Source organism: Wickerhamomyces anomalus (assembly GCF_001661255.1).
Source record: "Wickerhamomyces anomalus NRRL Y-366-8 unplaced genomic scaffold WICANscaffold_3, whole genome shotgun sequence".
NCBI lineage: Eukaryota > Fungi > Ascomycota > Saccharomycetes > Phaffomycetales > Wickerhamomycetaceae > Hansenula > Hansenula anomala.
Genome location: NW_017567112.1, coordinates 1,490,779 through 1,517,296, shown reverse-complemented (window position 1 = coordinate 1,517,296; position 26,518 = coordinate 1,490,779). Strand labels below are relative to the sequence as shown.

Genomic DNA, 26,518 nt, shown 5'->3' with positions numbered 1-26,518 from the left:
AAAGCCCAATTTGCAAGCATTTAACCATCCTCGAAACATTAAAATTTCACTTTTATGTCATAGTAGAGCAATATTATTACAACCCACTCTTTAACAAGAAGTTTAACTTCTTATTTCTTCGGTATGAATGTTTCTCTTCACAATAAAGGTGTCCCTATATCATTTTTTTGATTGCTTTAATTATGTAAGGGCTGATAAGATAAGAGATTATGTCACTAAGCATGTGTAGATTATATAATACAGAGTCACGTTTTTCTTTCAAGCGAGATCACGTGAATAAAGGAAATTATCGGATTTTTTCGAGGCCAAAAAACGTACAAGCGAGCTCATTTCTACGTTCATGTCCGAATTCGGTGCTACAATGTTCGAATAGGCCGCCGCGCATATCCTAGTTGTTTGGAGTTGAAGAGAAGTTTGAAGTTGAGATCTCAATCACTGGTACACTACACCTTGATCGTGAATGAGTTCATTAGCCACTTGTCAAGTTAAGGCTCAAGAGTTGGAACTTGGACCTTGGTGAAAGTTTTGTCTAGGCGTCCCTTTAAGTCTACCTTCATCATGTACTGGTTCGAATATTAATAAACTTGAGCCAGAATCAGATGCAATTAATATTTAAGAAATGATGCTCCAGAGTGCTTTCAGGTGCTCGTGAATTAGTTAATTACTTGCAATACACGAGATCATGCTGAGCTGCTAGATCAGTACAAACTAGTGACTCTCAGAGCGCTGCAATGTATTAGATTACAATAATCACTATCCCGTTAGACCTACCAAAGTACAATAGTAAGTATTACCTACCAAAATGCTTTAATAACGTGCAACTTGTTATATGTCAGCTAAAATTTTGAGTCGCTACATGATCGTTCAATGATAATGTGCTGTAGTGTAATTGAATTGGAAGGACGTATGTCGTCTATTAGATGGTTTCTAGAAGTCGACTACAGCTTTGGCGCCTGATATTAATTTGGTTATAATTTCTTCAATATTCAAGATGGTTAATATATATATATACTCGATGTAATTGAAGTCAAATTATCTGGTGGCATGGATATTCATATATTGATATTAATTAAATTTATATACTTCGGTATATTGATGGTGAAGGACGACGTTGCTCTAGCTCTAGACGTAGCTAATATCCACAAATTAATTGAATTACCATGAACCAATTAATAGCGTCCTTAAGTCGACTAGCTTCGACAAGATAATCATTAACAATATTATGAACTTTGGAGCTCCAACCTGACTAGTCCAGCTGTCAATGAAATACTGTAAAGGCAGGGTCCTATTGTAAGATGCGATCGTGGCATCAAGTGATCAAATAATATTCGACAAGAAGAACCATGATTGTACAAGCTGGAATATTATACTGAACGTCTTGGACATGATCATGAATTCTCCAGCCGCTGGGAACCGTGAATTAATTGTACACTGGTCCAAAAGTCAAGGCTCAAGTCCAGATTTAAATGACAGTATAATTTGTACAGCTCGAACAATCAACAGCTAGCCGTTAAGCAAGTTTGAACTCTAAAGACTATTTGAGATCCAAACACGACCTGTTAATTATGACACCGCGGTAGTATTGATCTGAATCTGGTTATCCTTGATTCTACCGAAGCATCGACATCCTTCATAGTTAGCAAACGCTCGCTGACGAGGTTGTGTTTGATTCGAAGGAGGTTCAACCGTCAACGGAGCTGGGGAATAATGGCCAGCCTATCATGAGCTTTGAAAGAAGACGTCTTATATCCTTGTGTATTTATAGGTTACAATTTACGCACAAATGATAGATCTTCGACAGTTAGCATGATGATTTTGTTTGGTCCGGGAAATGAAGAGATTAATTACATACAAATTGGGATCCTCAAACAGTCTTTGAAGTTTGATCTCATCCCAATCTGACTCTTGATTTGTTATAACCGAGAACACCAGCCAAAATGGATAAACAATCCAGTCATGTCTTGGATCAACCAACAGAAACTTTGGGAGATTACCGAGAGCTCATGTCTGTAATTTATACAAGGTTTTAAACCAAACACTTCAGAACTTGTTCAAAGAAAATCTTTTCCATCCAGGCTCAAACTTCAAGAACGCTTCACAGGTAGAATTTTGAAAACCTCTTGAAAAAATTACATAGCAAAAAGCCAGCATATGTACGATGGAACAAGTTACACTAACTCAAAAGTGTAGATCCTTGGTAGATTCATATACAAACTAAGTTTGATAGTGCATGTACGTATGACAACGTTCGTAGGAGTTGACTTGAAATATACAGGGGAAAAACTACAACTGTAAATTATTTTATCGTTGATCGTTGTTTAAAACTAGTTTTTAAGGAAGCGATCGACACTATCATGCATCTCGGATCAGGGTAAAGACTTCATACAGGCATGAAATGCCTGGGCTCGATGCCAGTCTGTGTGAAAATATTTTGTGCAAAAATCCTTAAAAATCCATTCTTGGAAAGATGAAGTACCTTTGAACTGGTGAGAACAGTCAATTATCAGGATACTTTTATCAATGGTTTTAGCCTAAATCTGAGATATCAAACCTCAAGGCTCACACTACTGAGTTATTACGACTACGAAGCACTCTTGTGATCATGATATTTTTTTTAAAGAGTAGATGTGTTTCATAAATCATGTTACTCTCTGCCTGTTCATCAATCAAACGTGTACCCATAGACGGCTACCTACATAGTTTAACAGAGTTTTGTGTCCACTGTTGATTGTCCATTTCAATTTCACACCTAAAGCGTTTCGTAATTTTTCATCTCAGCCTGAAGGTGGGCTAAATTTGATCAATAGCATGTACACTTTGGCTCGTGAAGTTCAAACTCTGCCAGGGAGATCGTCCGCCTACTGGGTTCTGCCTACCGCCTACATATCTCTGCCTAGAGAGCAAGTTGGGCTTGGTTCAATTTCAAAACTTCAAGAAAAATTCAAACTGTGGGAAAAGTTCACCAGAACCTCAAACTAGAACTACCAACCAAAGGAGAATTGTTCACCGAGAATAGGTCCAACGTTTAATGTAATTCCATTTCAAGGTAAAATATTGTACCAATTGAGAATATTTTGAAAATTCTTCAATTTTGTTAGAGAGAGAATCTTTCAGTTCAATCAGTGAACATTCAAAGCTAAAACTTGAACTTGAAACTAAGGTTAAACAAGCGATAAACACCAGAAGACTGTTACAACTACAGTTAAATCAAGGTAATTGTTGAAGTGTAGCAATTCAACTAAAACCAAGTCAAAATGTTTCAATGCCTTTTCAACTTTGAAGAGAAAACTTTCATCTTTTGACCAATAACTACATCAAACTTAAGTGTAGTATAATGCCCATCACCGCCATCAACCTGCTGAACTTGAAACAATGTACAAAGTTCAAACCTAGGAACCAACAGCCTTATATCACCGAAATCGCTGTAAAAGTAGTTCAAAAGTTTGAATTAATGGTACATCTTTGTGTTGTTAAAAGCGAGCAGCTTGAAATATTCGATGGTACCAACTTGAAACCGTTGCATTCATCTTTTGTGAAACCTAAAATTTCACGAGCTGGAAATGTTGAACATCAAAGGTTTGAACTTTGTGACATGACACACTTAAAATATGCCTATACAGGGACCAGATATCAAAGTGTAATCAGATTGCATACAAATTAACAAATCATGTAGTTTTGTCATGGTTTCAGGTTTTTTTTGTGCAAAAAATCTTTCAAAGTCACCATGTTCATGTACCATTTTGATTAATTTCATGCACTAGGGATTCGGGATGTAGCGTAGTTTTGAGCGAAGGTAGGCTTTTCGCTCGATCTAAATCTCGCTTAAAGGCTTTGTTGAATGGATAGAGTACAAGAAAGAAATCATAAAAGCTTATATAGATGAGAAATCACAACGTTAATAGACTCTCTATAGGCTATGAATTTCATCTCATCATCATCATTGCTAAACTACGTAGCAAGGGTTCGCGAAATATATAAAACGAGGTTTTCGAAAAAAAAAAACCACCTGTCAATTACTCTCGAGTCAGAATCAACTTCAAAAAAACCTACATCAATTACGTTTAAGTCATAGACTATACTTGAAAAGCCTATTTAGAGCGAGAAAGAACATTCTTGAATATACCCTGTTACTTTCAAATTAGAAAGAGCTCGTGTGAAGTGTTTTGTGTTTAGTTGCAGGTCAAGTCCGAAAAGATGTCATTTGTTCCAATAATTTTTGGTAAAAAAGATATGGATTCCAGAATAGATGGATATCCAAACAATTTACCATGTCCAAATTGTCATAATCAAAGTGTTGAGCCAGTAAAGAGGAAAGAATTTATAAGTTTTTGGTGGATTCCACTCATTCCAATGTATTGGGGCAAACAATTAAAGTGTAACACTTGTTCTTGGAGACAGGATGTGAATAAAGAGGAGCTGGAGAAATATGGGATTAAGCATGGGGGTTGAAACTCGAGCCTAGAGCAATTCCTTCTAGGCGGAGAGCTCTCTGCCTAGCACTGGTTTCAAATCCTGCCTAGAGTGCCCAGCTGGGTAGAGGAGGATTTAGACGGATAAGAGCTGGTGTTGTTGAGGTTTTGAAAATTGTATGTATGTGAGGTTATGCATGCAGGAGCTGCATTTTTTGTGCCGAATATTTTTACAGTTTTTTTATTTTTTTTTTATCCCAATTCTCAAACGCTGGTGAAAGTTTATTTGTATGGAGTTTACTCTGAAAATTTATGTCAAAAAAGAAAAAGAGTCAGAAAGAAGCATGAGATGTTGAATTATCAAGATTCAGAATTTGATTTATTTAAATATAAAGATATGTCATGAAAAAAAAAAAGTCTTTATGTACCCATTTGCTTTTGTAGTTGAAGAGAGTATACAATAACAACAAGACGTCACACAAACATCAATATGAACTTTGAACAATCATACCTTGATGATTTCATGAACAATGACTATATCAATATAGATCTTGATAAATTCAGCATCCCTTTAACAGGGAGTGAAGATTTACTAAGTCAATCAGATTTCAACAATGAGCTATATCAAATCATATCAAATAATAGTTCAATATCAACACCTTCATCTTCAGGCTCATTTTCAAGTGCAACTAGTTCCAACTACAATTCATTAACAAGAACTAGTACCACAACACCAGCTCCTACTCATACACTCGGATTTAGTGAAGCTGAAAATAATATATATTCAACTAAACTTGAAGAATCTTTAATTGATTTGAATTCAATGATAAAAGATTCAGGATCTACTTTAAACTATTTGGACTACTCAACATATTCATCACCTTTAGAAACAAACTCAATAGCTGCATCACCAGCAAATTTACTAGAGTTCAAATTCCAAACTCAACAACTTTCAGCTTCAAGACCTCAAACACCTGCAAATATTGCAATGAAAGTTAACAATACACCACAAACACCAGCATTAACTCATCAAGATGCATCTATCCAAAGTCGTAATTCATCAATTTCTTCACAATCATCCTCATCACAAACTCATTCATCTTCATCTTCAAAGAAAAATCTTGATTCAAGATTATCATTACAAAAATTGGGTGAATTGTTGAATACATCATCAATTGAAGAAACTATGAAGATTGAAAAATTCATACTAGATATCTTTGGAAAAGAATTAGGATTCCCATTAGGTTATAAAACTTGGATAAGAGATACCAATGAAGAATATAGAAAATATCTAATCAATGAATTACATACAAGAGCCTCAAAAGTTTATCCAAAATTAACTAAAAGTTTATTAGAAACTGTTATTAAAAGGGCAACTTATTCAATGATGCAAGGAAGATTAAGAAAAGAAAGAAGAGCAGCTTTAAAAGCTAAAAGATCAGTTAAAAACTAGGTACATTAATGTTAATTTTGTTGTATTATAATTGGTTTTTTTCTTTCTTTGGTTTCATTGGGTAATATATAATTTGGTTAGTTGTTTTCATTGGGTATTCTTGTGTTTATTAGGTGCATTTTTTCAAGTCATAATCGTTAATAAAGGGTGTAATAGAAGGTTGTGTGTTTTTGTCATTGATTCGTGTTGGTTTTTTCTATTTGTCATTAATAAGATTTTAATTATTTGTTCTTTTTCCGTCTTGACCTAGTCTTGGAGTATTTATTTGTCTGGTAATTTGTGAATAGTATGTTTATCATCGTTTTAATTTAATTTAATTATTCATTTGTTAGTGATTTTGTAGGGAATTGATTTCATTCAGTTCCTTGGATTAACTCGTCAGTTTACTCGTCAAAAGTTGCAACTTCATTAGATGCTCTAGGATGTCGTATCCAGACGCCTTAACAGCAACACAACTGACATAAACCGTTAGATAACGTTGTTTCTCTCCATTCTCAAACAGATAACCATGTCAAAGCCATAAACTTCAGTATATCCAATGCAAAATAACGTCTTGAACATCATGGCCAATTGACAACTTCTACAAACTAGAGCACGAGTTAATCAAGCTGATCGAAGAGTCTCCGCAGCCAATGGGAATCTCTTAACTTCAAATGAAACTAGCTTTGAAAATAGAAACCATCATCATCATCAGTTGTAACCAGGCTAATCCTTATGAATGTTATGTAAGATTCTCTCCAATGTTACATAATCGTAAATATTTTTAATTTTAAATTTCGCGAATTACGTCACAAGCGATTTTCTCGCTTGATTTTTTTTTTCTATGGGGAAACTGATCGAAAGCCATTCGAAAAAGCATTCAAGTAGCAATTTGAACATCAACAACAACAACAACACCACCCAGCAACACCAAGCTTAAGCTACAGATATCAGAGTATAGACTAAATTAAATGGGTAACAACGCCTCGTCCATCCCTAATAACATCAGAAGAAAATCTTCTGTGTCAAGAGGACATCAAAGAACTTCATCAAGTGAAGGACATGGTGGTAATAAATCTAGTCATCAACATTCAGAATATCTAAGTCCAAGACAAAGTCATCAATTGCCTATAAATACGGATAAGGGTTATCCACCTCCTTATAAACCAAAAGCTATAGTATCTCCTAATGTTTTCATTGATCATTTAGCAGATAATGACTATTTTGGAAAGATTGATGCTGGTGGTGGTGCCACTGGAGTTGGTGATTTTGGAAGTGATGTTGAAAGGAAAGGAAGTATTGGTGGTGGTGAGATAAGTGAAGTTTTAACTTCAGGGTCTTATGATGATGATTATGATATTGATGAGGATTTGATTAATAAAGATGGTGTTGGTGTTTCAAAAGAACAAAGAGAAAGTAATGAATATAAAAATGTTTTGATAAAATATGTGAATTATGAGGATACAACAGGGTCAAGTGATCATGGAATTGGTTCAACACAGGTTTATTTGATAACTTCTTTTAATAATTGGTCTAAAAAACTGAAATTGGAGAGAGATTTTGATGGTGTTTATAAAATCATGATTACTTTACCATTGGGGATCTATAAAGTTAAATTTTTGGTTAATAATGAGATCAAATACAGTGAAGATTTACCAATAGCTACTGATAAATCTGGTAATGTTGTTAATTGGTTTGAAGTTGATGACATAGAAGGAAGTGAAGAAGTTTTTGAAGCTGGTGTTATTGAACAGCACAAGATTAGTAACAATAAGAGAAAATCTTCAACTTCATTCCTACACACCCAACAACAACAGGATCCTAAGTCAACATCACAATTCTCATTAGATCAACCAAACTTGAAGAATAATGAAACTTATTCACAAGAGATTCCTGAAATTTTCCATCAATCTGATGAAATATTACCAGTTGATGAAGAATTCTTACACAAAAATCCAATTCCTGAATTACCAGTGTATCTTAATAACAACATTTTGAACAAACATTTCAATACTCATCATTATAATCAAAGTTCAGATACAGCTCAATTACAAAATAATCAGAAAAGAAAGATTTCATCATCTGGATTAAACTCACATATCATTCCCCACGTTAATTTGAATCATTTACTCACGTCAAATATCAAAAATAACGTGTTGAGCGTTGCTTGTACAACTCGCTATTCAGGGAAGTTCATCACACAAATCATGTATTCACCTTCGGAATAATTTATAATTACTACCTTTTAGCTGGTCTAGGGTGGTCTTGGCTAATAAACAATGATATAACTAATAAACAATGATGCACAACTAGTTGACTCAAACTAGGTCATTTGCTGGAGAATTGTAGCCGTCCATCAAAATTCATGCGATTGGTATCCTGAAACCTGGAGTAATCCTGTTTATAATAGTTCATCTCTCTTCAATATCGTGATTTCAAATTCCTTTGGCGTAAATAAAAATCGCGGATAAACTGAACCAGGCAGAGGTCACTGGTTGACGCACAGGCGGAGGTCAGCCTGGGGATGCTAGGCAGGGCTCCTTGTAAACGATTGGCTGGCTTAGGCAAGGGTCCTCTCTCGGTACGGGAGGGCTTAGGCAGAGGTACACACAAAATTACGCGTTATGGAAAAATTTAAATAGCTCAAAATGTTTAGAAGTATAAACTTTTAAAAGATAAAAACAATCCTTAATTTTTGGTGTTGATCCTATTGTTAATAATCATATACGAATTCATGAAGAGACTAAAGTGAAAGAGCTGGCATAATCATACTAATAACAACCCCATGATTAATATAACATGTCTTCAATACCAACCTTCATTTATAAAGATTTTGAAGAATCAACAACGTATAACTACAACAAAGTATGGAATTGGTACTTGAATAACTTGAAAAATGGTGAATTTGAACAACTGCTACATAATACAAAGAACTCCACACAACTTGATCAATTCATAGATGATTTAAATGATGGTGTGACGTTAATACTGATAATTCCAAACATTATTAATTCAACTATATTATTACAAGATTTATTAACAAAATTCTTTGAACAAAATGGATCTCAAGCCCCTATAGAAGTCACAATAACGAACCTGGGTCTTTTAAAACAATCACAATCATCAATAATAATGGCTTCTTCAAATGTCATAAATAACACAGATCTAAAATCTCAGCAGTTTTCATTTGGTCCATTATCAAATTATAATCAAGCTGTTGAATTGAACTCAATTATATCTGGTGAATCTGGCTATACACCAAGTGAAATTGATCAACCAATTGAACCAACAGCTCCTACAACAATAAGTTCTTTATCTCATAATGACATGATTGATGATTCAGAAAGTTCAATAGATTCATTCCACCCATCAGGTTCAATCCCACCAAGTCCAAAATATTCATTAACAAGAGTGACAACTATTCAAAATGATGGCTCTTTGACTCATGTTCCTAATACCCCTAATTCCTCAGAGATCAATTCACCATTAATTCAAGTGGAGACCAAAGAATCTGAAGATATTGGAACTACAGATGATGAAGAAGGTAAAGATGATGTTGAGAGTTCTTCATTCGTTGGTGATGTGGAGAGTCATGATGTGAATAGCGTTGTTTATTCAGATGACAGTTCTATAGAATCATTGGATTATGTGCCTTCAATGATAACGGCAAGGACAAAGAAATTAAACGTGAGGTATAAATTAATATTGAATAATATCTTGTTTAGAGATGAGAATAAAGAGAGAAGAACTGCAATTAGACAAAATGATGAAGATGGAATGTGTGATGATTGGCTACTGTATGATTCTAATTTCCGGATGGATAATCTTCAATTATTAGATCTTCGTGGTGTTTTGGAAATGATGAAATTTGATTATAAGAAACTATTATTTTATGATCTAGTTTTGGAAAAAATGGATAATCAACAAGTTGAAGAAGATGAAGACCTTGATGAATTTGAAGGTGTCCAAGAAAATGATTTAAATGTTGTGGAATTTAATGGTAAAGAAGAAGTTGACGAACATGAAGATGATGAAGAACATGGTGATCATGATGATGAATATGGTACAGAGGGAACATCAATTAGGTTTACCCAAAGTAATCAAACTACTATAACACCTTCCATCAAACTAACCAAAACCAATACAACAAATACAATAAAGACGAATTATGGTTCAATCAAGTCTGAAATGAATTTATATAAGCCAGATTCAATGTTTTCCAGAGTGGAAAGATCAAAATCTACACCAAATAATAATCATAATAACGCTCATTCAAATACAAGAATGAAAAAATTCAAATTAAAACATGGAAATAATAGTCATTCAAGTGATCGGTGTGTGATTGTTTAATTTTTTTTCTTATCCAAATGTTGCTCAATCATTTCAGTCCATGGTTCAACAAAATCCAACCCAATAGATTCATCATTCTTCAAAAACCAATCCACAACAGCATCTGGTAATGGTTGTAAAGGATCTTGATTATTTGAACTATTACCACCACCCATGGTTTGATATGAGAAATTATATATAGGTGGTTGTATATCACCATTGGAATTTGGATCAACATTTGGCATTGTTGGCATTGACATTGGGACTGAATTTTGTTGTTGTTGGTGTGGTGGTTGCGGCTGTTGATAATTGTGATGTTCCTCATTTAATGGAACCTCTTCATTGTCTTCTTCATCGTCTTCATCATCACTTGTTTGTAATTTTGTTAAATTTGGTGGATTAATTGATAATTTTGATCTATACTTCATTTCTGAACATAAATACATCAAAATTGTAGAATAACGAGTACATAAATGCAACTCATCAGGTGATGCTTCTCTTAGTACAATAGCTGCTTTTTGAATGGTTTGAATGATTTCTTCAGTTGGAATAATTGATAATGTCAAGATCGTTGACGCTTGTGAAGCTTGTTGTAATGGTGATGATAATTGTTGTTGAGCTCCATTTGTTAAAGTTAAAAAACATTTAACAATAAAGGCAACTGATCTAACAATTCTGGTAACCCACCGAACTGGCATATATTTCAACATCTTCAACTTGTGAACCCTTATAGCTGCAACTAATATTTCTTTCGCAGCATTATAAGCTAACTCCACGTATTTAGCCGCTTTGGAAATCTCATCCAATTTCAAATTGTTTAAAGGTTTCTTGACATCTGATGGATTTGTGTTTAATGGATTCTCCGCTGATAGAGCTAAAGAATAAATATATAGTTGACAATAATAATAATCACAAATTAATGATTCTTTATCAACTTGTTTTGTTATTTCATTGACATGTTTAGTATTTGTTGCATTTTTCAAATTACAATGATGATTGAAGTTTTTAGGGTTTGAAGGTTTTAACAATTTTTTGTAAGTCTTGTACCAATTTTCAATTAAAGGTGATAAAATTGAAAGAACAGATAGGTTTTGAAATTGGTTATATCCGTCAACTTGATATTTCCCACAATAAATAGTTTCATAAGCTAATGATGTGATTTTCAATAATTCTAATTTTGCCTTTTGCATAATGGAAAATTTCAAATTATTTTTTTTGAAATGACGGTTTCTTAAACATTCTTCATCCAGACTCAAAATAAATTCATCATGCTGATATTGTTTCTTGCTATCAACAACTTCATCATCATCTTCATCATTATCTAAATCAATTTCACCAAGACTCTGTGATAGCATACTTCTTTGACCAAGATTCATTGCAGTTTGAGTTTCTGCAATATGAGTTGCGATAAATATTTTAGATGAACTATTTATGAAACCCATATCTTGGGCTAATCTAACACTTGTACCCACAAGCATCCAAGCCATACGATCACTTCTTCTCATAGCACCTAGTCCAGCAAGACTGTCTTCTTCGTCAGAATTCCCACCTAGTCCTGGAGGCCCTTCAGGTCCCATATCATCTTTATTATTGGCATAATCAGACCATCTCCAATGAATTGCTCTTGGATTCCATTCCGTGAATAGTAAAAAGGCCAAAACTGTACCTATAGATCTTGTCGAAGCTTCAGCCCAAACAGTTTGAGAAATTAACCGTTGACAATAAATCCATAGCCGTTCATGAAGTTGAATATTTCTTGAATTTTTATTTATATCATGTGACGGTTGATTTTCGAATGGATGATATCTTGAAGAGATTGTCAAAATTGCACATAACAGAATAGGATATTGAGCTAACGTTTGAGGATCATGAAGTTGTGTTGGAATATGTGGGAAAAAGGGGTGCATTGTTAAAAAGAATAAATTGATTAAATTTTCAGCTTCTTCCTCTGTCAGCATTTTGTTTGGTCCAATATATTCGATGTCTGATAGCTTTTTTGATGGGTTTGGATGAACATTTGCTGATTTCGAAACTGGTGGCATCATTATTGGCCCTTTACCTTGAGGACGAACCAATGGAGCAAAATTTTCATAATCATTCGAGCCTTGGGTTTGATTCAAGATATTTGTGTTTGAATTTTCACGGGTAGATAAGTTGGAAGTTGAAGAAATGCCATCCTCTTGATCCTCTAGTTTCTCGTGAATTTCTCTAGCACTGATATTATCACGATCGTCAGCTTTTGCTATTGTTCCAGCGGCCCTTGCTAAGAAGACAAGAGCTCCCTGTAAAGTAGTAACTTCTGAGGACCTTGTTGGAGGTTGAACTGGGCGAGCATGTTCTTCTGGTGAATGTGCAACAGGTGTTCGTTGACCAGAACGGGGAGGGCGTGGTTGTGAAGGTGGAGCTTGGTTTCGAGGTTGTTTCTCTTGATTTTTCTGTTGTTCCTGCTGTTGAGTATAGTTGACAGCTTGAGTCAATGATTGTAATGACGGACGTACTTCAGTGGAGTTCTGTCTAGTATGAGGAATGCTTCTAACTTCTGGAGTTGGTGTTGATTCTGTCTTTCTCTTCTTATTAACACTACTGCCAATACTATTACCAGCACTTGAAGCACCACCACCGTGAGAGCCACCCCTTCTGGAGTCAGCAAATACACACTCTTTTCTTTCACGACGACACCTAGCACAAGGAGGATCATGAGGTGCTTCAACAGGTCCCAAGTCACAACGAACCTTACGAGTTCGACAGTTTAAGCAAGCCTTGTAGTTTCTTCTGAACTTGACGTTGTTCTTATCTTCACCATTCACAGGTGGAGAGCCTTGAGATTCGTTCATAGGCATCATGTTTAAGTAGTTCAGCGCTTATTGAATAGTGTAATGATGTAGTTCAAAAGATTTGAAGTTGTTAATGGAATCATTAAAAACATCCGTTTCAAACCGCTTTTTTCCAGGATTTTTTTTTCTTTCAAAACACCTTGGCCGAAATCATCAGAAACAAAAAATCACTACAATAATGAATCATTATCGTGAGGTGATAGCATCCAAATATTAATCTGGATGGAATACAGCTAAGTGAACTTTTAACCAGCTCTACAGTTACGCTAGTGGCTATTGTTTTTATTATTTACTCCAACCCCGAGAAGCATTCTTGGAGCCACACTTTCCATCTATAAATTGGGACTCGTATCTCGTATCTTCATTATCATCAACAACGTCTATTGACTCAACATCACTGGCTTCAAAATGTCATTTTTCGATCCAATCACATCCTATGATTTCCACATCTATTACAACCCAGAGACTCGTTCTACTGCAATCAAGTTGAAAGATAAAATATTTGAAAATTTCCAAAAAGAAATAGATTCAGATCAACTCATAGTCAAAGTTTTGAAATCAGATTTGATCACAGGACCTCATGATTTACCATTTTTTGAAATTGATATAGAATCACCATTAATTTTTGCTAAATTTTTCTCTTTTACTCAATTGAACCATTCGGGCTTATCAATTTTGGTTCATCCAAATAGTGGTGATGTTTACAAAGATCATACTATTCATACAACATTCATTGGTGAAAGGGTTGGTCTTAAGGAAGATATACTGAGAGGATTAACTGGATATCCAGATTTTGGGTTTCCCAAAAGGGAGTTGATTGAACAGGGTTATTATAATGGCGAGAGTAGAGGTATAATGATACGGTTGTTGAAAGCGAAAGATGGATTTAATTGAATCTTTGTGACTTCGTTACTAAGTTTTGGAACCTAGGGGTTTCTCAGCGATGCCCGTAGAGCTGTAGTATCATAAGTACGTGATTTCAAGGAGGCAAGAAGCTCAAGTATATTCTGACTTACTAACTACGCTCCACATTTCTATTAGAAATTTCTTCGCGCTTTGGTATTTATCAAAATTTTTCGCGATTTCACAAAAATCAGATTTTTTTGTCCTGGCTACAAGATTCTTTGAAACTTTGTGGTTTGGCCAGCACTTTTGGACAAAAATTAGGAAGGAGCTACGAAAAATTCGTAGTATAAGCTCAGTTCAGTAAAATCTCAGAGTTTTTCGTTCTCTGTTGGCCTGACAAGATACAAATTTGTTCACGATGGGAAATCAAATTTGTGAAAAAGCACAACATTGTTTTGCGCAAACTGATAGTCTAGATAACTTTTTTCAAGCGTCTGTACACTACGAAATTTCCCTAAATTTTTGTCCAGAAGTGTGCCCGAACAAGTGTAGAGAATGTCCCAAAAAATCTGATTTTTGTGAAATCACGAAAAATTTTGGTGTAATCTCACGAAAATACCCAGGTGCGAAAAAACGTCTATTTAGTATTTCAAGCCATATATTAAACCAAAAGAACTACATATTGAATTATTTTACGAGCTATATATAAAAAGAAGGTGTTCTGTAGAGACAAATTGTAGCACAAATTTAGTATATGCATAATTATGCACAACTTCCATATTGATTACATAAGTATCAATTTTTTGAACCGGCCACTAATTATTTTTCATCTTTGTGGTTGGCTATAATATCAATTTTTTCACTTGAAGCAGTTTCTTGATCAATAACTTCTCCATCACCCAATTGACTGATATCAAAGCCAGTACTTTGCAAGTATTCCAAAAACTTGGCATCCTCAGCTTGCATAGCACTTTGATCCACTGAAGGTAATAAAAATAGAGCTAAAAAGGCCGCGAAAAGTCCTAATGATGAAGCTAACCACCAAGCAGATTTAATACCATAACGATCAGTTAAAGGCGTAAAACAATACGTACCAATGAACGCCCCAATTTTAGCAAAAGCAGCGGCCAGTCCGTAGTACTGTCCACGTACTGGTGTACATGATGTTTTGGATGCTAACAATCCAATATTATCACCAGGTCCAAACTCCCCAAAAGTCATAAAAATCCCATAGACGACAACAAAAGCTGCAACATGTTTTTGCAAGCTTTCAAAACAGCCAGCCATAATATATCCAATAATTGATTGTAATGAAACACCAATAACCAAAGTTAATCTTGGTCCTAAATAATCCGAAACAATGGCACCCAAGAAAGCACCTGGAATATAAAACAAATTCAATACAACATTCCATCCAAAAACCTTGTATAAATCATCTGAATCATACAAGCCAGCAATAACATAAGAAGAAAACAACCCAAAGGCATAGACTGAAAAATCATAAATAAACCAAATGACTGAAACAATAGTTAATCTAAACCAATAAAACTTCAAAATGGACCAATATGGAACTCTAACCTTCTTAAATCTTGTCTTTTGGAAAACTTCACCTTCTTTATAGAAAAGACGTAAAATAAATAAAGAAATTGGTGGAATAGCACCAACCCCAATAGTGACTCTCCAAACTGGTGTTAAATGTTTTGGAGTACATATCCATAACATAACCATTGGAACAAAAGAACTAACAACAAACCCAGTATCAATCATAAAATTAGTAAACCAACAAAACCAACGGTTTCTTTTACCAGGAGGTAATAAGGCACTAGCTTCTGCACATGCAGTGGAACCTGCTGGGTATTCAGCACCAATACCAACACCTAAAAAGAATCTGTAAGCAGTTAAAGCAGCCAACATACCATGAATTGAATCATGTGCACCCCAAGCACCTGAACACAAGATTGTAAAGACAATTAAAATGATTGTACCTGCCAACATTGCAAATTTTCTTGAATGATAATCAGATATAACACCAAAGATTAACATTCCAACGACAGTACCAACAAACGCAATTGAGGTAACGTTTCTAATAGCAGGACTTGAACCGTATTCCTTTGGATATAGTAACTTAAGACAAGTTGAAGCAGTACCAATAGAGTTATTAACATAACCATCACTAAATAAACCAGCACCTGTAGTGATAATTGGTAGATATTTCTTGAAACGTCCCATTTCATTAACTTGTTGTAATCTTAAGTTGTATTCATCTTCAGTTTCTGCTAAGTTTTGTTGATCTTTGGTTAAAGTGATTTCTTTCTTAGCACGAGGGACCCATGAGACTAGAAATTGCTTTGGAGTCTTTGGGATATCCCTTGTGACTGCTGCACCTGTTGTGTATGACATTGTGTACCTAAAGTTCCTATGGCCTTGTTGGAAAGTATGGATTACCAGAATATGGGATGCCTTATAGTATTTATACAATGGAAAAAGTTTTTTTGGGAAGGACTGGCTGTTTAGAATTCCATGCATATCTGAGTATAATAGATTTCTACAGCAATACGAGATCAACCATAAGCCGACAAGTAAATATGAGGATAGATAGGCACGTGGAAATTGAAATACACTAGTGTAGAAGGCATTAATTAGGTGCTTACCAAAGTCTATAGAACGTTGTGTCTAGGACCGTACTCATCTCGAAACCTCTTTGCTTCATCGTATTGTTCTCATCAAGCTGAGCTACCCCGAGAGTGACATGTGAAATTACAATCATCATCATCAAGAACAAGATAATCAAACACCAGCTTTCCAAGCTTCTCTACGGTTAAATAAAAGCTTTCCAAGTCAAGCTCATCTATAAAATATTTTCCAATCAATTATATGTCACTTGATCAAAGGACCGTTCGTTCCTGTTCACTTCTTGGTCTGTATTGGCACGTGGATCTTCTCACGCTATACGGGGAATTTAGATAAATTGGATACAGTGGCAGCCGCAGTTATTTAAAATTCCATTGCAATTACAAATGAAGTGTTCGATGGCTCGCTTAAAGACTATATACGTTGTCCTCTCTTTGTTTTAAGCCCTAATCCTTTCGATATCTTTGTCCAATTCCAGCTCCTTATCACATGGAAATTTCTGGAAGAGAAAAATCCCTTTATCTTTTCACGTCCTCTTTTCGATCACGAGATTATGTCATGTTTTGGTCAGCTACTTATGTAATAATCCGACTTAGTCACATGACTGTATTTTCAGCCTCGGAAATCGATGTTTTTGTTGATTTGTTGAAAAGGATAAGACAAGGTGTCAATTCTACTTGTACAACAATAAGCAAGCCAACGACTCCATAATGTCTGACCTTAATCAGTGAGTATGATCAATAAGATTCAATGTCACAATTCACTAACTTCCCATTAGATTCATTGCACAAATTCCAAAAATAACCAGATTTTTAACAATCTCCACACTAACATCATCATTTTTAAATGCATTAACAATATTACCATCATCAACTTTAATTTGTAACTGGTCTAAAATTATTTATGATTTCCAAATATGGCGTCCCTTCACAGGGTTTTTAGTGGCAAATCCTCAACCAATGCAAGGTTTAATGGATACTTATATGTTGTATTCATATTCACGTGGAATTGAAGAGTTGAAATTCTATAATAATTCAGTGGATTACTTATTTTATCTTTTCATAATTGTCCCAATAATTGTATTGAGCTCAGTCGTGATGCCTGTCCCATTATTACAACCTGCTCTTTTGGGTAGTTTAACATATACTTGGTCCAGGGCTAATAAAGATCATCAAGTTTCAATCTATTTTATTAGTATAAAAGCATCGCTATTACCTGTTGTTACATTAGGGTTTAGATTGTTATTAGAAGGTACATCTTCATTTCTTGCTGTTTTGGCTGGGATGAGTGCAGCTTATGTTTATGCATGTATTGAATCATGGACATTAGGACCTTTATACACTTATTTTTGTGAAACTTTTGGAATTAGGGTTCAAAATGAAAATAGATTGGGTACTTTAAGCTCTAAAGAGAAGGAAACAATGAGAGCTCCATTATGGTTTAAGAAATTTGTTGGAACTTTTATTGGAGGTTCAAGAGTTATTGATCAAAGAAAGAATAAAATTCATACATTAACTAATGGTTCAACATCTTCAACAAGTTCTGGGAATAGTTCAAGTACAAGTTCTGGAAGTATATTTGGGAATAGTAGATTCCAAGGAAGAGGATATAGATTAGGAAGTGAAAACTAACTATAAAGTTTTTTGAATAAATGGAATCAATTCATCAAGTAAGCATTTCAATATCCAAAAAGATCCAAATGATGATGATTTTTCAAAAGTCAGCTGTTCCAAAAATCTTGTAGAGATGAATTGCCATGTTAGATAATTATTCATACTCTTTAGATCATGTGATTTGTTATAGTTCAAGATTTCCATTATCTTATTGATGATATTGATCTTCCAATGATTCATACCTAAAGCCATTTCAATATCCACAATGTTTAAATGATCTGGTATAATATTAAATATATCCAGGACTTCAAAATAACTTGGAATTTCACAACCAGCTCCTGAACCTTGTGATATTATTTCTTGTAAATTTATTGATTTCCAATCTTTTCTCATTTGTACAACATTGAAACTTTCAAAATTCGAAAGAATCAAATCACAACGATGTAATGTAAAGCAATCATCTAGTTTTTCATCTTTTAAAAATTTCAACAATTCAATTCTATTACGCCTTATAACTTCATCGTTCTTCTGTCCGTTTTCAATCCATCGTGTCTTTACAACTTCTTCATATTCATCTTTAACTTTTTTATCTATAGCTAAACCACAGTAGGCGTAATAGCTTTTATTTCTTGAGCCTATTCTCTTGGTTTGACAGTTGAATACCTTGGTCATAACTTTCCCGAAATGGGCCTTTGTCATTGGTTCAAGGTGGTCAAGATCATATTCATTGACTAATTTTTTGAAGCAATGGGTATACAGATCATATGCTTTTGATTTATAAATGTATTGTATATCATTAACTAATGATTGTTTCCTGGGGAGTGGTGTTGAAACTTCATGAAATATTGAAGACGCGAGTTTTGAAGAGAGTGATTGTATTAATTCAGATTCTTTTTTCGTTGTGGATATGATTTGTCTATATGATTTTGGGATCTCGGATGTCATGATGGGTTTGGTAGTGATTAATGGTCCCAAATCTCTTACTGGTTGTCATGGTTTTTCATATTATGACTTTCTCAGACGGTTTTTTTTCAACAGCTCTCTCGAAGAAATGTTTGATTAGAATTTGATGTAATTTTTAACATGATGGGAGTTCTGAAAGAGGAAGGTGATAAAAGTGAAGGTGAAAAAGTCGTGAGAAGCACTGGAAGGCTGTAGACTAGTCTGTTTTCCGATGACTAGCTATCCTCACACTATTCCTCACTGTCTCTTGATCCAAAATCAACTTGACACTCCATTTAATCACTTCATCATACACTCTTTTGAATATCACAGTGTCTGTCAAAACACACGTGTCACCAGTGCTGCCAACCATATCCGAATCGGGAAAGCCTCAACGTCCTCGGCAAAATGCGTCTTCTTCCAAACCATCGCGACTTTCCAAATTTCTTCCTTTTGACCCCACAGGATCATCATCAACAAATCAACCGAGTCAGATAAAAAACTACTGAACAAAGGTCACAGTCGGTTCAAAGTTATTAAGGCATTCAGGTCTATATAAGCCATCCCATATATCCATTTGCCATTGCCTTTTCTAACCATTGTTATTTAAGCAAAACTGATGGTCGTTTAAAGAATATCATGTCCAGTACCATTCTCAAAAGACAAGTTATCAAGCAATTAGTATCAATCAACAAGATGCCCATTAAACAATTCTCAACTTCGAATCCAAACTTCAAAGGTGTTACTTTCAAGCATCAAGACGAATTACCTCCATTACCAGTTCCTTCAATTGAATCCACCAAGAAACGTTATTTAAAATCAATCAAACCATTTATCAAGTCTCCTGAACAATATGCAAAGCAAGAAGCGCTAATTGAAGATTTCTTCAATACCCAAGGGGCGGTTTTACAAGAAAGATTGGAATCTTTGGGCGCTACTGAACGTAATTGGTTATCCAAATTTTGGGATGATTATGCTTATTTACAATATAATGATGGTGTTTTCCCATATGTTTCTTACTTCTATGGTCATAGAGATTTACCAGTCCATTTAGATGCAATTGGTAAAAATCAAATCCACAAGGCTTTGGCGGTTATTGATAAAGTGTTGAATTTCGTGGAATTGATTAAAAATGAATCTTTGCCTCCAGAAGTTATTAGAGGTACACCTTATTGTATGCATTCTTTCAAGGTTATGTTTAACAATGCAAGATATCCAAAGGAATTGGGTCAAGATGATACTGTTTTATATTCAATTTTGGAAAATGGATTCATTATTGTGGCTATTAATGGTGATTTCTATAAATTATACACTCATGATTCAAATGGGACTGGTGATCGTTTACCATTAAAGGAAATCCATAAACAATTATTGGCAATCATTGAATTATCAAACCGTTCAATTACTCCAAAATCACCAATTGGTATCTTGACTACATTACCAAGAGATGAATGGTTTAAGGCTTATCAAGATTTAACTAAAACTCCAATCAATATCGCTTCTTTGGAAGATATCCACAAATCAACCTTTTTAATCACTCTAGATGAAGATCAACCTGTTACTTATGAAGATCGTGCTCATTACTGCTGGCATGGAAATGGGTTTAATCGTTATTTCGATAAGCCTATTCAATTTTTCATTGCTAAGAATGGTTATTCAGGTTTCATTGCAGAACATTCAAGAATGGATGGTACTCCAACTTTGTTATTGAATGAATTTGTTAATAGAGAATTATGGGAATTAAAACCACAAGACTTTTTAAAATCCATTGAAATTGATTCAACTCCTTTATCAATTCAACCAGAACCATTAAGATTTGAACCTTCTCCATTCGTTTCCGAACAGATTGAAAAAGCTTTTATTAATTTTGATCAAGAAATTGATAATCATGACGTTAGAGTTTTCCATTATAACAAATATGCTAAAAATGAAATCAAATCTTTTAAAAAATCCCCAGATGCTTTTATTCAAATGATTATTCAATTAGCTTATTATAAAATGACTGGTACTGTTGTTCCAACTTATGAAGCTGCCTCAACAAGAAAATTTTATAGAGGTCGTACAGAAGCTGGACGTTCAGTTAGTGAAGAATCTTTACAATTTGTTAAAAACTGGGAAGATCCAACAATTTCAGATTCTCAACGTGCTTTAGATTTTGAAAATGCTGTTAAATCTCATTTGGAATACATCAAAGCTGCTTCAAATGGTGAAGGTGTCGATCGTCATATTCTTGGTTTGAAATTACATTTACAACCGGATGAACAACCTCATCCATTCTTACAAGATCCATTATTAAGCTATTCTTCAACTTGGTTAATTTCAACATCTCAATTGAGTTCAAATTATCATGATGCTTATGGTTGGAGTGAAGTTAACCCAATTGGTTGGGGTTTAGCTTATCAAATCAATAATGATTTCTTACATGTTAATGTTTGTACAAGAAGAAGTTCAGGAAATAAATCTGAAGTTTTAGAATATTATTTGAGAGAAGCTGCTGATGAAATCTTTGAAGTGTTGACAAAAGCTCAAAAACCAAAATTATGAAGAGATTAAAAAGAAATTAGTTGTGTTTCGGTGATGATGTTGCTTGGAGATGTTTGATACATTTCTATTATTATACAGAATGGTTATGAATAAAAAAAGTTATAGTCAATTTGGGTGATCACTGGATCATGACTTGTAGTTATATTTAAACAAACCTCTAGGATATCAGACACATGTATAAATATGTCTTTGGGCCCTCTGGCTAGCTTTCTCCTTGCATAATTTGTCTCCTATAGAAAATTGCTTCATTTCATTGTACATAGTTTTCATTCTTTACTGCCTATCAATACATATTGTACCCCTATGTGTCGATGATTCAAGTAGTCAACGATACTCTTATTGCTGATATTTCAGTTTGGCAGCCTAGCTTTATCATCATAAGAATGTTCAGTCTTTCCAAATTTAGATGTTCTAAAATGTAGCAGTCAGTAACATAATGTTATAGAGGAGTCTATTAGGATAGATGACGTTCAGCTTTGTCTTACAGACTTTCAGTTAGCATATTCCCTCATGGCTTAAATTATACATGCTCTTGTAAATTCTTATAAAGTCATTCAGTCAATTCATTCATCAGCATCATTTTCATCACTTTCATCATTTTCATCACTTTCATCATCGTCAATTTCAACTTCACCACCATTCGCTTTTATAAGCAGCTCTAAAGCATCTAGTTGAGGTTGCAAATGCTCCTCTAGTTCTTTATTAGATTCTAAAAGATTTCTCTCAGCCTCCTCATACTCTCTAACATCATTCTTAAGACCTTCTTTAATTGCTGAAAACTCCTGCTGAAGTTCAAGCAGCCTTGTGTTTAGTTCCAGCCTCTCGTTCAATTGCTCCAAAATCTCAATATTTCTTTCTTTATCAATACCATCTAGTCTGTTTCCGGACATGATGAAGCCTTGAGTTTCCTGATTATTGTTTGGGAATGCTTTGTTTTGGTTGTTTATCGAGTTTGAATGCAACAAATCTGACCTTTATACGCATTTCGCTTTGGGTTGCGCAACACTTTTTAAGATTTGTGCCAAAAAGGGGAAAAATGGAATGGGCACGAAACTTTCATGAAAAACAAAAAAGGAGCAGCAGTGCTTCATCAACATACTCTGGACCTGTGTTCCTGGGTAAAGCTTTTCTTAATCATACCCATCATTCGTTCATTGCTGAAGCCATTATATAAGATTAATGGTCCATAAAGTCTGGTCAGTTTAAACGCAAATTTGGCAATCTTTCAATTACGTGGTTCATGAATTATTATGAATTACAATTGAAGTTGTGTATATTTCAGCGTTGAATGTCATATTCATGAAGATCATCTGTTAATTCTGGATGGACAGTGATGATTATTGACTTTGTTTAGTCCGGATTGATACATGATCAGTTATATTTGTTGAAATGAGTATTGTAGCTGATTCATTAATTCAGTAGAAATCTCAATATCGACCTAATTTTTTCCACATCCTGAATGTCTTTGAGATAATAAAAATTCGCAACTAGTACAATTATAAAATGTATTATTAAGACTCCATAAGAATTGATTTTAACAACTTGTTAACCTTTTGAATCTACTATGAGTCAACTTGATTCAGAGAGAGGACAACAGTCGACGATAAATTGACGAGTCGCGAACCAGCCAACTCCTTAATATTTCAGACATTTCAAGTTACTTTATTTGTTTCTTCAGTGTTCTGTTTCATGGGCCGCGTTAGCATCTAGCATATTTGAGAGCTTTTTGTAGCGGTTTGCGCTCTTTTGATTAACAAAACCGGGTGAAATGGTCTCGTGCGTGAACAATCCAGTTATACTTTATGTTCCCTGTTTCCTTTTGTTGAAGAACGTCAAGCTAGCTTAGATAATGCTTCTGGTATGAGAGCTTATGAGCATCATTAGATGGCTGTCTGTTTTCTATACAATATACACTGAATAACATCTCTGGCATTTCTTCAAATGTGTCTTGGTGATGTCGTTGCTAAGATTGATTTGAGAATGTACAGAGCTAGTGTTATTATGTTTTTGACTAAAATTCATAGAAATCGTTTAAATAAGACGTTTTGATAGTATTCGTCCATATTCGTACTTATACGTGTAGTAGTGATTTACAACGACCAAAAATGACATTGAAATCTACGAGCTAATTAATCAAATATCTTTCCAGTGTATACCATGAAAAATTTCCAGATAGAGTTCACTTTTCCTTATTATTAGCATCACTCAATTGTACTTCAATGACTTCACTATCGCTGCCAGTACCTTCAATTACATCAGCTTTCTTGCTTCTAAATACACCTTGGAAAATAAGCTTGAATGATTCAAAACCTTGGTATAACGGAACAACAATAATATAAATACTTGCCAAAAGTAAACAAATACTCATAATAATAACCCATTGAGTAAAATATTTCTTAGAAAACTTATAATCAGTTCCATAAAATGTTAAAGGGACAATCATATAACCTCCAATCAAGATAAGAACAGTCAAAATTAATGCAATCTTTGAAGCTTTAGCTAATGCCTTTTGATCAGAAACTGAAACAGTCATGTTTTCTTTTTCTTCTTCATCTGCATCATCAGCTGCGTCAAAAGCTGTTGAATAAGTTTTGAAATCAAATTCAATTTTTTCTGGCTTCAAGTATGATAATATTGGAATAATAATCCATGATCCACCAAATGAAACAAAATTTCCCACAATTGATGGTTCACTTGTCATTAACGTATTTTTATTAACAGCACCACCTGAAGCATAAGCTGTTGCGACCCAACAAATAACACCACAAATTGTTGAAATTGGTGAACCATAAGTAATAGCAAAACTACTTGTCTTTTTCCAATATAAAGTGAAGACCAAAATAGAAGCAGCTGGTGACAATAAAATACCATAAAATCCAATTAACCAACCAACAGTGACACCAACATAGTTGAAAATAACAGAGACACAAGCAACAACAAGACTGAAAATCATAGTCATTGCATGACTAACCCTGATAAGATCCTTACCTGTAGCTGTTGGTTTAATGTAACCTCTATAGATATCAAAAGTTGAAATAGAAGAAAATGCAATCAATTCTGCAGACAAGGCACTTGTGACTGATAAAAACAAATCTAAGATTGCAGCAACAGCACCAGGGGTCCCCATTATTGTACCCATAGCATAAATAAGAGGTAAACCAGCACTAGCCTCGTGTGAAGTTAATTCATTAGGATAAGTATAGAATTTATCAGAGACCAACAAGGCCCTTGCAGTCAATCCGCCAATTATACCTAAAGCCCATGGAACTGTTAACCAACACACACCACCTAGAACATAACCAGCCAAAACACTTTTAGGTTCAGCTGCAATGGCTTTTTGTCCATAACTTGGATCACCAAAGACAGAAGCAAATCCACCAATATTGACACTCCATGTTGTCATAAACATAGTTTTACTTTTGAAACTCAGGAAACTTGTACCAGTTTTAGATGGAAACTTGGCTTCACTTTCAAGAATCATATCATAAAGTTTTCCTGGCGATCCAATAATATCAGAGCTTGCCAATACCTTGAAGCACATGATCAGAATGACTATGTAAATGATAACAGTGTGGATCCAGTCAGACAAGAAAGTTGCCTTTATACCACCAAACATTGTATAAACTGCAACACTTAAAGGAATCAAGAAGTTAGCAGCAATAACATTCATACCAGTTGCTGCGTTGAAACCTTGAGAAGCTCCTAATAATAAACATGAGGCAACCATTAAATTAGTTGCACTAACATAAAACATGTAGACAAAATGAGTTGCCTTATCATATCTAACTTTAATGATCTCACCAATTGTATGACATGCTGGTGCAATTCTCTTAATTTCAATAGCTAATAAGGCAAAGGCAAGGATGTGAAATGTTCCTGACATTCCATATAGATAACCACCACTTATACCCTGATAAAAGTTAGTCTATGAACATTAGCTGTTAAATTGTATCTACTTACATAAGTGTACCCCCATAAAGAACTAGTCAAGATAGTTGCAGGCCAAACCTTTTCATGGTGTTAGTCAAGAGCACAGTATCAATATTCACAATAGCACTTACCCAAGAACTAACGACAGCACTTGAAATCAACCCGCTTCCAACATTTCTTGAAGCTGTTGTGAATCTTTCAGAATTTTGAACTTGGTTCAAGTATTTAGCAAGAACATAGGTTATACCACACATGACTATAGCAAAAGCTGCCCCTAGCCCAACAACGAAGCCATACCCATATGATTGACTTAGAATAGTAGCACTTGTCATTTTTGATCAAAAGTAGCAGCGCGTATTTTTGGATGTTGAAACTTCAAATAGCCCTAATTTGTTGGTTATCTGGGGCACTTTATATAACCGCATTGTCAATTGACCTCATGATTCAGGGTCTAGAGGTTATCTCATGATTTGGAAGATCTTTGCCTGAATTGTTATATGGGATGTGCAACTCTTATCAGATAGAATTGTATCTAATCATGGTGAACGTTGTAAAACTGCACAATCTTATCATGTCGCTCTGCTAGCCGCTTTTAGAACACCATCAATCTTCGTCAAGCAAATGTTCGTGAAATCGATTGACAATCCTTGATTCTTGTTTCTTGATTTTGCTTATCTTTTATCACTTCATCTGTTTTGGTTTTGTTTTGTTTTTGGTTTGGATTTTGTGAGAATTTCGTAAGTGGGGGATTCACTGGGGGCCCCACGCTTTCGCGAATACGTTTTGAGTATTATCTTGACTCTTGAGTTAGTTAACTACGTAACAACCATTCAGTGGTCTTTGACAAACCTTTGGGTTCAGTATTAAAGCTTCAAAAATAGAGAGTGCATTGGATATTTTGGGCTCCATTAATGGGATCCTGGTGTAGTTGATGAACTAGATGACTAGCGTGTTGACACTTCCCTTTTGACAGTCGACATTTATAGAAGTCCTTTTCAGATTCGATTC

General features: G+C 34.6%; 12 protein-coding genes across 12 annotated transcripts; 7 read left to right on the top strand and 5 right to left on the bottom strand.

Annotated features, from left to right (window-relative positions):
• Positions 1-4,194: 4,194 nt before the first annotated feature.
• Positions 4,195-4,449, top strand: WICANDRAFT_30791 (uncharacterized protein; the record flags this gene model as incomplete). The annotated part of the gene is made up of 1 exon (XM_019181762.1): positions 4,195-4,449. One exon carries the CDS (start codon positions 4,195-4,197, stop codon positions 4,447-4,449), a length of 255 nt encoding a protein of 84 aa, XP_019039423.1.
• Positions 4,450-4,899: 450 nt separating this feature from the next.
• Positions 4,900-5,862, top strand: WICANDRAFT_62780 (uncharacterized protein; the record flags this gene model as incomplete). The annotated part of the gene is made up of 1 exon (XM_019183437.1): positions 4,900-5,862. The coding sequence occupies one exon, from the start codon at positions 4,900-4,902 to the stop codon at positions 5,860-5,862; it is 963 nt and encodes a 320-aa protein (XP_019039422.1).
• A 950-nt stretch (positions 5,863-6,812) lies between these two features.
• Positions 6,813-8,069, top strand: SIP1 (Sip1p; the record flags this gene model as incomplete). Its single annotated transcript, XM_019183436.1, has 1 exon — positions 6,813-8,069. One exon carries the CDS (start codon positions 6,813-6,815, stop codon positions 8,067-8,069), a length of 1,257 nt encoding a protein of 418 aa, XP_019039421.1.
• Positions 8,070-8,640: 571 nt separating this feature from the next.
• Positions 8,641-10,028, top strand: GIS4 (Gis4p; the record flags this gene model as incomplete). Its single annotated transcript, XM_019183435.1, has 2 exons — positions 8,641-9,937; positions 10,003-10,028. 2 exons carry the CDS (start codon positions 8,641-8,643, stop codon positions 10,026-10,028), a joined length of 1,323 nt encoding a protein of 440 aa, XP_019039420.1.
• A 534-nt stretch (positions 10,029-10,562) lies between these two features.
• On the bottom strand, positions 10,563-12,947 carry ARO80 (Aro80p; the record flags this gene model as incomplete). The annotated part of the gene is made up of 2 exons (XM_019180623.1): positions 10,563-12,469; positions 12,665-12,947. Coding segments are annotated over 2 exons (2,190 nt in total), but the record flags the coding sequence as incomplete, so codon positions are not given.
• Positions 12,948-13,412: 465 nt separating this feature from the next.
• Positions 13,413-13,898, top strand: WICANDRAFT_78825 (uncharacterized protein; the record flags this gene model as incomplete). The annotated part of the gene is made up of 1 exon (XM_019184792.1): positions 13,413-13,898. One exon carries the CDS (start codon positions 13,413-13,415, stop codon positions 13,896-13,898), a length of 486 nt encoding a protein of 161 aa, XP_019039418.1.
• An 843-nt stretch (positions 13,899-14,741) lies between these two features.
• On the bottom strand, positions 14,742-16,223 carry WICANDRAFT_20837 (uncharacterized protein; the record flags this gene model as incomplete). Its single annotated transcript, XM_019180887.1, has 1 exon — positions 14,742-16,223. A coding segment is annotated over one exon (1,482 nt), but the record flags the coding sequence as incomplete, so codon positions are not given.
• Positions 16,224-17,191: 968 nt separating this feature from the next.
• DFM1 (Dfm1p) lies at positions 17,192-18,112 on the top strand (the record flags this gene model as incomplete). The annotated part of the gene is made up of 2 exons (XM_019183434.1): positions 17,192-17,208; positions 17,260-18,112. The coding sequence occupies 2 exons, from the start codon at positions 17,192-17,194 to the stop codon at positions 18,110-18,112; spliced, it is 870 nt and encodes a 289-aa protein (XP_019039416.1).
• On the bottom strand, positions 18,113-19,039 carry WICANDRAFT_78823 (uncharacterized protein; the record flags this gene model as incomplete). The annotated part of the gene is made up of 1 exon (XM_019184791.1): positions 18,113-19,039. The coding sequence occupies one exon, from the start codon at positions 19,037-19,039 to the stop codon at positions 18,113-18,115; it is 927 nt and encodes a 308-aa protein (XP_019039415.1).
• A 693-nt stretch (positions 19,040-19,732) lies between these two features.
• CAT2 (carnitine O-acetyltransferase CAT2) lies at positions 19,733-21,580 on the top strand (the record flags this gene model as incomplete). Its single annotated transcript, XM_019181716.1, has 1 exon — positions 19,733-21,580. The coding sequence occupies one exon, from the start codon at positions 19,733-19,735 to the stop codon at positions 21,578-21,580; it is 1,848 nt and encodes a 615-aa protein (XP_019039414.1).
• A 563-nt stretch (positions 21,581-22,143) lies between these two features.
• Positions 22,144-22,470, bottom strand: WICANDRAFT_62771 (uncharacterized protein; the record flags this gene model as incomplete). The annotated part of the gene is made up of 1 exon (XM_019183433.1): positions 22,144-22,470. One exon carries the CDS (start codon positions 22,468-22,470, stop codon positions 22,144-22,146), a length of 327 nt encoding a protein of 108 aa, XP_019039413.1.
• A 1,289-nt stretch (positions 22,471-23,759) lies between these two features.
• Positions 23,760-25,842, bottom strand: WICANDRAFT_31202 (sodium:solute symporter family protein; the record flags this gene model as incomplete). The annotated part of the gene is made up of 3 exons (XM_019181806.1): positions 23,760-25,490; positions 25,541-25,588; positions 25,642-25,842. The coding sequence occupies 3 exons, from the start codon at positions 25,840-25,842 to the stop codon at positions 23,760-23,762; spliced, it is 1,980 nt and encodes a 659-aa protein (XP_019039412.1).
• Positions 25,843-26,518: the final 676 nt, after the last annotated feature.